A 12715-nucleotide genomic window follows, 5' to 3' on the forward strand; every position below is an offset into this window, starting at 1 on the left:
TTTTTGCGTGAAAACTTAACGCTCACTACTTTTCTGTCGAGAATGTTGTGTCACACTTATAACGCGCAAGCCGTTTGTGACTTGGAAGTTGCAGGGCTGGTAGCCTAATGGAAGAAAATGACGGCAAAACAGATGACGATGATTGCTGTGGTGCAAGGTAAACCTCAAAGGGTGCAAACTTTTTTATGAGTATAGAAATCGTCAGCTACATTCTGTACCAGTGTCCGCAGTAGATTGTACACGCAATGCTCACTTCTTTCCTTGCTCAACAGGTTTGACGGCCCACGTCTGTCCAAAGCGACAATCCTGCAACGTAAAACTGACTCTGTCTTACAAGGCGAGAGTTAAAACATTCTTGTGCTTTTTGCGACCCGGATGACTCAGCGAACACCCTTAGTCCTTTTTTATATGCATAATTACTTCTATCCTTAACGAACGAGAAAAAACGTCCGCCCGTCCGTCCGTCCTGTAAGACAATCGCGTTCCAGATAGAGCCCGGACCAGCGAGTGAGTTTAGCTTGGCGCTGCCTGTCGCTTCCACGCGAACGAAGCACCGACATCACAGCGCTCACGAAGCTCTCAGCACGGGACGCACCCAGCCCCTTTTGCAGATCGTTTTATAGAAATGGGCCCGCGCACTTCTCTTCAACGCATCGCGCAAAGCTAGCAGCAGTCGGCACTCACTGTCCGCATCGCAGATCACTCCCAAGGGATGGTCCGTGCGGCCACGCCATACGCGAACGCCGCCAGAGTACGTAAAGGAAAGGTGCTACACAAAACGTACCCAGTATGTGTTTATATTGTGTTTCTGTTGTATGACTTCATGAAAACGATTGAATGGAAAACTATTTGTTACCAAGGTATACTTGATTGATGCACTAGACAAAGAGGAAAGACAACGATATCTTGAGGACTGTGCGTTGTACGCAATGTTTGTACCTGCAGTTTATGTGTCGAATACTTCTGTGTAAGAGCTTCTCCGGTGCTCTTATGAGCTCGACGTCACACAGTGCACAATTGTGGGAGCCATGTCGTTTTGTGCAGTCAGCCTAAGAAGGATGAACGGGGGCGTTATATCGTACTGCTATTTCAAACTTTTTTCATTCCGGTTGTGCCATCAGCCCTCCATGACTGGTCGAAAAACTTTTCGGACCACCCCCGCTTCGCGTCTGTCATGCGACGTCACGAAAACCGCGAAAACGCCCCCTTTTATGTTCACACTTTCTATGCATGATAATACCAAACGAAACAAATATAATTATATTTGAATCGACGCCTTTTTCGTCATTAGCCCACTACTATCTGTCAAGCGTTTTCGGCTGCGCTCACTGCACCTGTGTGTCACACAAAACATTTTTTTTCCGCACTAGCCGGGCAGTGCCCCGTTCCAAAAGGAATAGAAGATCGCTGCCCGCTGATTGCTCTGGCACTGGCAAGTGGGAGCTGCCTATGACATGGGGATATTTTAGTAAAATAGAAGATTTTGTTTGGCAATATAACATTATCGAGCCCTTTCGGCACTTACACGGCGTTGCTGTGGCAACTCTTCTTTGCTGAGTATCTGCTTTAGCGGCATTTTTAACCTTCCATTGCACGCTGCCGCGATTTTCGACTAGCCGTCGCAAGCTATACTTCATTCCATACGTAGCAGTCAACGCTGAGGAAGTCATGCAAGAAGTTCTGTCAAGTCACCACCCCGCGCGTTCCGTCCGTGCTTCGATGCGCGCGAACAGAGTTCATTTGCGCCAGCATGCACGTGAGGCTCCCCGCGATGGGTTGCAAATATAAAACACGAGTAGAACAACAAAAATAAAACTGATCTAAAACAACGGATTAGGAGCCGTATACCCCAGTGTGTCTCTGAGGATCAAGATTTCTTTCATCCAATACTGAGCCCATACAGAAACCAGTCGCGCACAATTGCGGTGAAAAGACATCGAACTACATTCAAGTGTGAACGAAGCCACTGCAAGAAATCTCTCTGGCCTCCATAACATTGACTGCTATGTGTGGAACGCAGTGTAAGTAATGGTTAGCCGACAAATCGTAGACGTCGGCAGCACCATTCTCACCCGGTTATCTACTTTCACTGTGCTGGCTGGGCCCCATCCAAACCCTCTCCACTTTAGCGTGCTCCTCGCCTTGTCAGCCAATTAGATCTATTTGGAATCTGTGGGCGCCGTGTTAATCATGGATGCAAACTTTGTTGCTCAGGATCTATTTGTTCAAATATTGTATTGATTTGTATTAACACAGATGCGCCTTTTTTTAGGTATGAACACGATGACGAAAAATATATTTTCGTTTAGAATAACCAGAGCCTTCAGGGCTTCTGCTGTGCAATTGTTCTTCTTGAATATCAATCGGTATAGTTATCTCGTAAAAGCTTTTCTTGGTAGCGCGCCGTTCAGGGCTTCTTCCTACATGCACCTGTAGCGTCGGTACTTTGTTAGCGGTGACTACCTAAACATGTACCGCGCCTCCTTTTTAACATTGTCCTTTATAATGAAAGCCCAAAAAAAAGAGATTTGGGTCTTGAGACCAGCAATAATAATGAGATAAAATAAGTCTTGCTCGCATAGTTTTAAGCACTTCCGAAAGCATCAATTGCGAAGCAGTAGCGGATAAATGCTGAACTAAACGCGGCAATGCAGATTCAAGAGTAGAGAAAATGGAATGATAAATAAAGATACTAGAATAGCAGATCCGAGGGGCTCCCCATAATCGACGATTTCTGTAGAGGTAATGAATATGATGAAATCTGAGCTTAATGCCAGCTCTGACTGTATGTTTGCCTTTGCATTAGCTTACATGGGGTGATCGAAATGTTTAGGTGGAGATAAACACAATAAAAATATAAACATGGACACATAACCGTTTGAGATTTTTTAGAATACCTGATCAGCGTTGCTATAGCACCACTACTTTCGTGGCTTGAATTGTGTCCGCATTTGCGTCCCACGAGCCCACGAAACTTGCGGGTGCATTTCTCCGCATGACGTCAGGCGATACTGTTTCTTCTGACCACGATGAGCATGCTATGATGTTGCACTTAGCAGCGCAACAATATAGCCTGCTAAGTTGAGATGCTAAACACGAGGTGGCGGGATGAAATCCCGGGTGCAGCGACCGCATTTCGATGTAGGCGAAATGCAAAGGAGCCCGTGTCCTGAGCTTCGCTGGAACGTTGAAGATCCCGTGGTGGTCCAAATTAATTTGGGGTTCCCCACTACGAGATTCGTCCTAATTAGATCGTTGTTTTGGCAAGTAATACCCAAGAATTCAAGCGGACGCCTGAATATGCAAAAACATTCGTTATATCTTGTTCATCCCCATGACCCGTGCAGAACCAGATAAGTGCGGATGACGCTGGACATTGGCTGGGCTGGATTTATTGCACTCGAAGGTAAAATGTGCAAAAAACCATCTTCGCAGAATCTGCAAATTCTTATTTGTTTGTGGATGCGCTCTTGCGGCCGACGCACGCACGCTTTTGTTTCTGAGGCACATGTGCATTTTTGACAGTTTGAGGTAGACCACAGTTATTTGTTTCTAGGGAACAGCTACTCCTATAGAGTTCCAAACGCCGATGAGCGCGACATGTCCCTGTCCGTATATAATATTTCGCTTGTGTCGCTCCGCATATTATGTGGAACTGCAGGGTCGCAGTGTAAAATAAGGCGAAAAACGAAATGAAAGTCGCTCTATACAGTACTTTAATATATCACGAAACTGATACGTGGATTACGCGTTCTTAAATAAAGTATATGCGAGGGTATCAAGCAGTCCAGCCAATAGACATCTTGTGCAGTGTTTCTTGACATCCTCGTATTTCTCGCAGCATGGTTGTCACGTTCGTGTGGAAGCGCCGCGTGACAATATCAAGAGGCTTGGCTCTTGCTTTCGCGGTGGTAAATCATACGACGGCGATGTTAAACTTGTAGAAATGCGAGAAGGAACTTAGCATGTAAACGTGTCATCAAAGCTGAATTTTCTTCAGTGCATGGCAATCGTGATGACCCAGAAAATTATGCTGCTTCTGTCAAACTGTGCATGGCAATCGTGATGGCCCAGAAAATTATGCTGCTTCTGTCAAACACAAAGTCACGTCTTCCGTTTATGGCACAGCGTTTGGATATTGCCAGCCGGAAAAGGAAAAAAAAAGCTTGAGCAGTAATTACTACACTTCGATTGCAATAAAATAAGTCTATGTTAATGCACTGAAATCCCGAAGCGAATAGTTTTGACTTCCGGGAGCATCAATTGCGAAGCAGTAGCGGATAAATGCTGAACTAAACGCGTTGAAATGCTTCGACGCAAATCTGCGCTAGAGAAGCTTCCTGCCCGTGCACTTCAAAACGTTTTATTTGAAACCTACCGCGCATACAATCTTAGTGAATGTTCTGAAATTCAACAATGTGAATCGTCTTTTCCTCATTTATAAACACATCGTCACCGCACCGTCCCTCGCCTTCACCTGACAACGGCCGCCTTCCCTCACCTCACCCTCACCACGTCAGCTGAGGTTGAGGGCAGATGAGGGTGTGGGAGGCCCTCGTCAGGGTGCATATGTCTTGGTGTTGAGAGCAGACATGAAGGGACAAGCAAATCGCAGTATGACTTACGGTTCGCAGGTACTCCTTGTAAAGCAGCCTCTGAAAAAAAAAAAAACATTGTGGTAATCTAGATTTATACGTCTGGTCAAGAAGACGTAGTGTATAAAACAAAAATAACTAAGGTCCAGTATCTTCGGAATGGCAGCAAACTTTGAGATTAATAGGACAGGGCCGCAGCGCAAATGGGCGGAACACCTGGCATCTCAGGCATATATGTCGGCATCATGACTGCCATATGAGGGACGTACTTACAAGAACTGGGCTTTTCTATTACTATCTAGTCGGAGTGAAACTTTCAATATAACCGTGTGCCTTCAAAAGTTGAGGAAACGGGAACGATTGAGCGATGCGATCACACTGATATCATGCAGATCCAGCCCACATGATTGCGTCTGTGTAAAGCAAAGCTTTTGTGAAGCGTGTGACTGAGGTTTGCTATATATTAATAAATAAAGAAATAAATAAATGCATAATTAATGATATGCTGGAAAATTGTTATCAATGTAGATAACTATTTTTAAATAATTACGGATATTGATCCTGACATTCAATATATTTACGGCCACGCGAAAACAGATTCGCATGCAAATAATTTCAGAGGATATATCAAATATCTATGTAAAAAAAGACTAATATCTGCCGAGAACCATGTCCCCATGATTGTCTGATTAGGAGCGAAGCAGTGCTCCGACAAGCGGCATTGCCACCGGCGAAAGTGTTATGCATGAACCTTGTACTGTTACTGGGTTCAGCGAAAGCAAGGGGGGAAGTAAGCATGTCCACAATAGAGATTAATAAGAGGCCATCGGAAGATTGGTGAAGCGACAAACAGCATAGGCCTGCAAAAAGAAATTCCCAATAGCCGCCCAGAAAGCCCGGTGAAGGTAATTAGTTTTTCTTTCATTTCTTTTTCTTTCTTCTTTAACATATGTAGTTATTAGGCAATATAATAAGAAGAGTTGATGCAATACATTGCCCAGTTTCAAAGGGACGACCATGGAATCCATACATGCTAATTCCTGGTCATGTTATCGAGAAAGTATAGACCTAGTTTGGTGCTAACAGCGGAAAACTTAGATGAGGACGCGAGACAAGCCGAGGACAAACCCCAGCGCTCGAGGTGTCGTCTTCTCGTCTCCTGTCCCCGTCTAGGTTTTGCGCTGTCAACCCTAGGGTTGACAACATTGTTCCACTCTGTTGAGTAAACCAAGTGGAACGGCTCTAAAATATACGAAATCAGCTGTGCAACAAAGAATTTCATATGGTCCTGCCGATTTCAAATCTTTCATACCTAATGTGAATGCCTGTGCAACGAAAAAATTAGGGCAGCTTGGATGGCAGATTTGTTGTTTTACAACTCACTTACCTCACCTGTGTAACACAAACAGAAGTGTCGCATTTGAAATGTGAATTTTTTTTCTGGGCACACAGAAAGACAAACACAAGCACAACAAACACACAAATACGCACAAATACCGATAGACAGATCTCCTTGGGCTACGTGGCCACTGTATGATTTTGTACCTTTAGGACCAGTTGGATGCAAAATTTCTCCGAAATTCTGAATAAGCATAAAGCAATTTATTGCGGAGAAAAAAACCATTTATTAAAAAATTTGTACAGTTTGCCTTTGTCTACACGTCAAGCTCCCACTCCTGCTCTGCTGATGAGACTGGCGTCCTTTCAAAAATGAAGTCGTGAACTTGAATAAGTACACGCCCAAAAAATAATTTTCTTGTGAATCTGGCTCGCCATGATTTACTTAGCCCAGCTTGCTAAATAAAATTTTGGCATATCATTGGCGTCAAGAGGAGCTCCTTTATTTAGCTGTGTATGCGAATGGTATATTGTTTCCCGGCGAGAATTATTGCAACACACTAAAGGGAATGCCCATGGGATCCGTCAGATGATGCACAGTGTGAATGATGCGTGATGTCCAGGTGTGAATGAAATGAAAAAAAGAAGAAGTGGGGTTTCTGTTCAAAAACCATGACGTAGATATAGTAGTGGGGCACTCCAGGATTAATTTAACTTCCAGTGATTCTTCAACGTGCGCTCAATGCAAGGAACACGGTTGCTATTGCATTTCGCCGCAGTCGAAATGCGGCCGCTGCGGCCGCATTATGTAGCAACACACCACCAAGTAGCAACACACCACAAAATCCACTATGCCGGTACGGCATGTGGATAAAATTGGGTACGGCATGTGGATAAAATTAACACGAATATTTTGAAAAATACCTTATGCGACTCTATTTCGGGCAGAAGTTTTCTCCTAGTATTTGTGGAGTTCTATTCTGCAGTCATACTGGAAGCAGGGAACGTGGTTGTCTAGGACAAGTTAGGTAACTCTGAATTACCGGCCTACATTCCTTGCAAGTACAGCATGGGAAATTATTTAACCTGTCATACATTTACAAACAGATCCTTTAGTCTAAATGAAAATTTGTGAAATGCCAACACTGCATCAGGAATAAATTTTCCACCCGACGAGGCAGCCCCGTTGCTCTGGCAATGGGCTGCGGAGGTTGAGCTGGCGTGTTCGATTTGGGCCGCGGTAGCCATTATTAGAAGGGGCGAAATGTGAAAGAACGCCTCTGTGCTTAGATTCACATGCACACTAAATAACGGCAAGCAGTCAAACCTAACCTAATCTAACCTAACCTAATGAGACATGTATTTACAGAATATTTACAATAATTATATCAACTGACAAGATGGGAGCCAGTGCGCGAAGCCCAGAACATCGTCTTCCTCCGACGATGATTAAAACATCTTCTTCGACAGCGTGTGCCATGACCCCCGGTGGCTGAAGCACCGGCTCGGGGCTGGTTAGGAGGCGGGCGAGTGGTAACACTTAAGACGCGTGACGTGGACCACGTCGGAGCGATGCGGAGCCACGGTTGGCACAAGAGGGGCGATTTCGTACGTGACGTCAGTTACTTGACGTAAGACACGGTAAGGGCCGGAGTAACGTGAAAGTAACTTCTCCGAGAGGCCAACGCGTCGTGACGGCGACCAAAGGAGAACCAGCGCGCCAGGTGTGTAATGGACGTCACAATGGCGGGCGTCATATGAGCACTGCTGATTGTCATGCGACTCCACAAGTCGACGTCGAGCAATATGGCGTACTTCTTGTTCTTTGAGGATGGCTGCTCGGGCGTACCTTGATGTGCAATTCAGACTAGCAGGCAGAAGGGTGTCGGAAGGTAACGTAGGGTCACGACCAAACAAGAGGAAGAATGAAGCGAAGCCTGCGGTATCTTGGCGAAACGAATTATAGGCGAAAGTAACGAACGGCAGCGCAACGTCCCAGTCGCGATGGTAATCGGAGACATACATGGACAGCATGTCAGTAAGGGTGCGGTTAAGGCGCTCGGTTAGACCGTTGGTTTGTGGATGATAAGCAGTAGCATGTTTGTGTTTAGTCGCGCACGAGTGTAGAATGTCATTGACAACTTTAGAAAGAAAGTAGCGGCCTCGGTCGGTGAGAAGCTGTCGAGGGGCGCCCTGGTGAAGGATGATGTTTTCTAGGAGGAAGTCGGCAACATCAGTTGCCCAGCATGTCGGAAGAGCACGTGTGATTGCATATCGGGTGGAGTAGTCTGTTGCTACAGCAATCCACTTGTTTCCCGAAGCAGACGTAGGGAAAGGGCCTAAAAGATCAATACCAACACGGAAGAATGGTTCTGATGGTACGTCAAGTCTTTGAAGGTGACCAGCAGGGAGTGCGGTCGGCTTTTTGCGTCGTTGACAGAGATCTCACGCAGCGACATAACGGCAGACGTCATGGTATAGACCAGGCCAAAAGAAGCACCGACGAACGCGTTCATAAGTCCGTGACCCGCCAAGGTGACCTGCAGTCGGCACATCATGAAGATGGGCGATAAGAGTCTGCCGCAGATGCTCAGGCACAACAAAAAGTCGCGCAGGGCCGTCCGGGTGCATCTTAGAGCGGTACGATATACCATCTTCAAGTTGAAACATTCGAAGGAAAGGATCGGGCGTATCGGGCGTCGTTGAAATGAGCCGTTCAATAAGGTGTTGCAAGGAAGGGTCCCGACGTTGTTCGGCTCCAATGTCGCGAAAAGCAGCCAGACAGAGAACGGTGACAGGTATGCCGGCCGCAGAAACGTCAGGAGGGTCGACAGGATGGCGCGACAAGCAGTCCGCATCTTGATGTAACCGGCCAGTATTGTATACGACGGAATAGTTGTATTCTTGGAGCCGCACCGCCCAACAGCCAAGGCGCCCTGAAGGATCTTTGAGGGACGAAGGCCAACACAGAGCGTGTTGATCAGTGATGACTGTGAATTTGCGGCCGTAGAAATACGGGCGCAATTTACCCACTGCCCGAACGAGAGCCAGACACGGTTCGGTGATAGAATAATTGCTCTCCGCAGAGGAAAGAACACGGCTGGCGTAGGCAATAACACGTTCTCGCCCTTGTTATTTCTGTGCCAAGATAGCTCCAATACCGTGGCCACTGGCATCGGTACGGACTTCTGTTGGAGCTGACGCGTCAAAGTGAGCGAGAATGGGCGGGGATGTAAGCAGCCTAATCAGCTCAGTGAAAGTATGAGCTTCCTCAGGGCCTGAAATAAATGCAGCGTCTTTCTTGAGGAGCTGACTGAGAGGGCGCGCAACGTTTGCGAAATTTCGGACAAACCGATGGAAGTAGGAGCAAAGGCCCAAGAAGCTGCTAAGATCCTTGGCACATGTTGGCACGGGAAAGTCTTTGACTGCCCGTATTTTATCGTGATCAGGGCGTGCACCAGAAGAATCAACGAGATGCCCAAGCACAAAAATTTCACGACGACCGAAGTGGCTCTTGGACAAATTTAGTTGTAGCCCCGCCAGACGGAAAACAGATATGATCGTCGACAGGCGCTCGAGGTGTGTCGCAACAGTCGGAGAAAAAACGATCACGTCGTCCAGGTAACAGAGGGAGATGGACCACTTGAAATCGTGAAGGATGGCGTCCATCAATCGTTCAAATGTGGCCGGGGCATTACCTAAACCGTAAGGCATCACTTTGAACTGATATAGGCCATTGGGAGTAATAAAAGCTGTCTTCTCGCGCTCCATGTCATCGAAGACAATTTGCCAGTAGCCGGAGCGAAGGTCGATGGACGAAAAATATTGTGCTCCATGCAGGCAATCCAGGGCATCGTCAATTAGGGTAGCGGATAGACGTCTTTCTTTGTTACCTTGTTGAGGTGTCGATAATCGACGCAAAATCGCCAGCTGTTGTCCTTCTTTTCAACTAGTACAACAGGGGATGACCATGGGCTGCAAAAAGGTCCGATGTTGTCTCGTGAAAGCATCTTGTCAACTTCGTGTTGGATGATATGTCGCTCAGTTTGCGGGACGTGGTAGGGTCGCCGATGGATGGGGCTTCCATCACCGGTGTTTATTCGATGTTTTACGACAGATGTTTGTCCTAGAGGGCGTTCTCTGAGGTCGAATATGTCCAAGTATGAGGCAAGGAGACAACGTAGTTCTTGAGCACGCTGGGGAGGAAGGCCGGAGCAATCATTTTTGTTAGGGCATTCAAATCTGAAGGGACAGGGGGTGAAGCAAGCGTTGAACACAAGGAGCTGTCACAAGTTAAAGCCGAAATGTGGTACTCTTTGGCTGGCGTTATTTGCGCGAGGGATATTCGGCGTAGGAGTACTTGTGTACCGAGTCCAAACTTCACAACGGAAGGCAGGATGTGTTGTCCGAAATGGTAACGACGGTGTGAGGGAAAGCGACGTTATGCGAGAGCAGGACATCCGGATTAAGAGATACGATGTAGTCACCGTCTGGGACAGGCTGAATGGGGGAGACACCTATGTAGGTAACTGCACCGTGAGGGAGGCGAATATGCTCTGTGGAACATAGCTGTATCGGAACACTATAGGGAGGGTCATTAGCAGCAGGTAGAGTCAGTTACACAACACCAACAGAAGGGTCTACCAAAGCAGAATGTGTAGACAGAAAGTCAAGGCCCAGGATGAGGTCGTGAGGGCAGTGCTCTAGTACATAAAATAAAACAGAAGTAGGATGTCCGGTGACACTCGCGCGAGCCGTACACATGCCAATAACGGCAGGTGTTGCACAGTGGGCGACTTGGACCACAGGTGAAGGGGCAGGAGTGAGGACTTCCTTGAGACGATTCCGAAGCTGAGCATTCATTACAGATACGTGCGAACCAGTGTCAATCAGAGTCGTAACAGGTACAACATCCACGTTCGCGTTAATGAGGTTCCGATGCGTCGGCAAGGTCAAAAGAGGATTGTTGCGTCTGGTCGGTTTGGCAGCATCACCTCCAAGGCCTGCCCCCATTAGTTTTCCGGTAGGGTGCGCCGGAAGGAACTAGCGGACGGTGATCGGCGAGTTGGGGGCGATCGGCAGAAGCGGCGACGTGGCGAAGGAAAGCGGCTAGAGCGGGTAGGATGAGAAGTGTCACCAGAATTTGCTGGCTGCGTTTGCGGGGCGAACAAGGAAGCAGCATGAAGGCCGTGGGATGGGTGGTAGGACCAGGGGTCGAATTCCACGAAGACTGGCAGCGACGGGAAATATGGCCGATACGGCCACAAGTGAATCATATAGGCCAGTCGTCTGGAGTACGCCATTCGGCCGGGTTGCGATACCGCGGTGGGGCATTCAGGCTGTGGGTGCGTATAACAGTGCTGGACGGAGTGTAGTCAGGCCGATTAACTGAGCAGATGTTGGTCAAGCCAACGTTGGCAAATTCTTGGCGCACGACAGACTGCATCAATGAGACGGTCGCCTAGCAATTGTCGGGGCCTTGGGTTGGGGTCGTGACAGGAGATGCGGCTTCTATTTCACGTCGGATGACATGGAGGATGTGATCAGAGCGATTGGGTGTGGGCGGACTGCGGAGGTCTTCGCAGGTGGACGTAGCAGCCGCGTTGGGAAAGCAGGAAAATGGCTGGGCAATGCGGCGACTCTTGGCTTACTCAAACCGTCGGCATTCGGTAATGATGACTTGCACAATGGAAGAATCCTTGAAGACAAGGAGATGGAAGGCATCATCTGCTATGCTCTTAATGACATGCGTAACCTTATCTGGTTCGGACACCTTCGGATCCACTTGGCGGCACAGAGCGAGCACGTCCTGGATGTAAGTGAGGTATGATTCTGCGCACGACTGGACACGCGAAGCGAGGTCTTTTTTGGCGGCGCGATGACGTCCAACTGGCTTGCCAAACAAATCTGAGTTTCTGTTTACAAATGCCAGAGCTTGTAGGTTCCTCCTCGTGGGTCTGAAACCAGACGCGTGCCATGCGCACTAGGTAAAATATCAGATTCGCGAGCATGATAGTCTGGTCCTAGTGGTTGCTGGAGCTCACCCGCTCATATAGTTGAAGGCAGTCTTCAACATCAGTGTCGTTGGTGCCAGGAAAGGTTCCTGGGTCGCGGGGTTGGGCTAGAATGACGGTGGGCGTGGGTGCCGACGGGCCCGAAGCATCCTCGCCTTGAGCTGGCATTGTAGATGTAGAAAAGGAGCGGCCGCTGCGTAAATCCGTCTTGATAATGATCCCGCAACCTCCACCAAAAGCGTTACGTTGTTAAAGACAGTCAGACGTGTATTTACAGAATAGTTACAATAATTGCATCAGTGGACAAGATGGTAGCCAGCGCGCGAAGCCCAGAATATCGTCTTCTTCCGACGATGATTAAAACATCTTCGTCAGCGCGTCACAATATTTTGCGAGATGTTGATCACAAGTCCTTGCATGACTTGGCAATGCGCTAGGCGCGGTGTCTCGCATTTTACTCGTAGCTAAACTGCCCAGGCTTTGTACTGACACTAACAGCACGGAGTAGACTGAATGCTTTCCTTTAAATTCTACAATATCTTCCGGCCCTATGCGACATAAAAATGATTATAGAAAGGTTCTTCAAGAGTCCTTCGTAATTAAATAGTTTACATAAAGTTTTTAATTCAATAGAAACGATTACGTGCGCAGCCCCGCAAAGTGCAGATCTGTCCAACCGCTCTGTGTCGCAAAAACCTAACGTAACGCTGTTGTCGTATTTCCTTCCCTCGGACTGATGCCGACTGGTGAATTGCGGAAGTCGCCTTT

General features: G+C 47.5%; 1 protein-coding gene across 2 annotated transcripts in view; it reads right to left on the reverse strand.

Moving 5' to 3' along the window:
• The window catches only part of LOC142592718 (uncharacterized), a 63737-nt gene that overhangs the window by 45542 nt on the left and 5480 nt on the right, over positions 1-12715 (reverse strand). For both annotated transcript variants that reach the window (XM_075704317.1, XM_075704316.1), the window contains exon 3: positions 4626-4655. In XM_075704317.1, coding sequence (XP_075560432.1) covers positions 4626-4655 — 30 coding nt within the window. The remainder of the gene's footprint in view (positions 1-4625; positions 4656-12715) is intronic.

Source organism: Dermacentor variabilis, chromosome 9 (assembly GCF_050947875.1).
Source record: "Dermacentor variabilis isolate Ectoservices chromosome 9, ASM5094787v1, whole genome shotgun sequence".
In the NCBI taxonomy this organism is placed as follows: Eukaryota; Metazoa; Arthropoda; class Arachnida; order Ixodida; family Ixodidae; genus Dermacentor; species Dermacentor variabilis.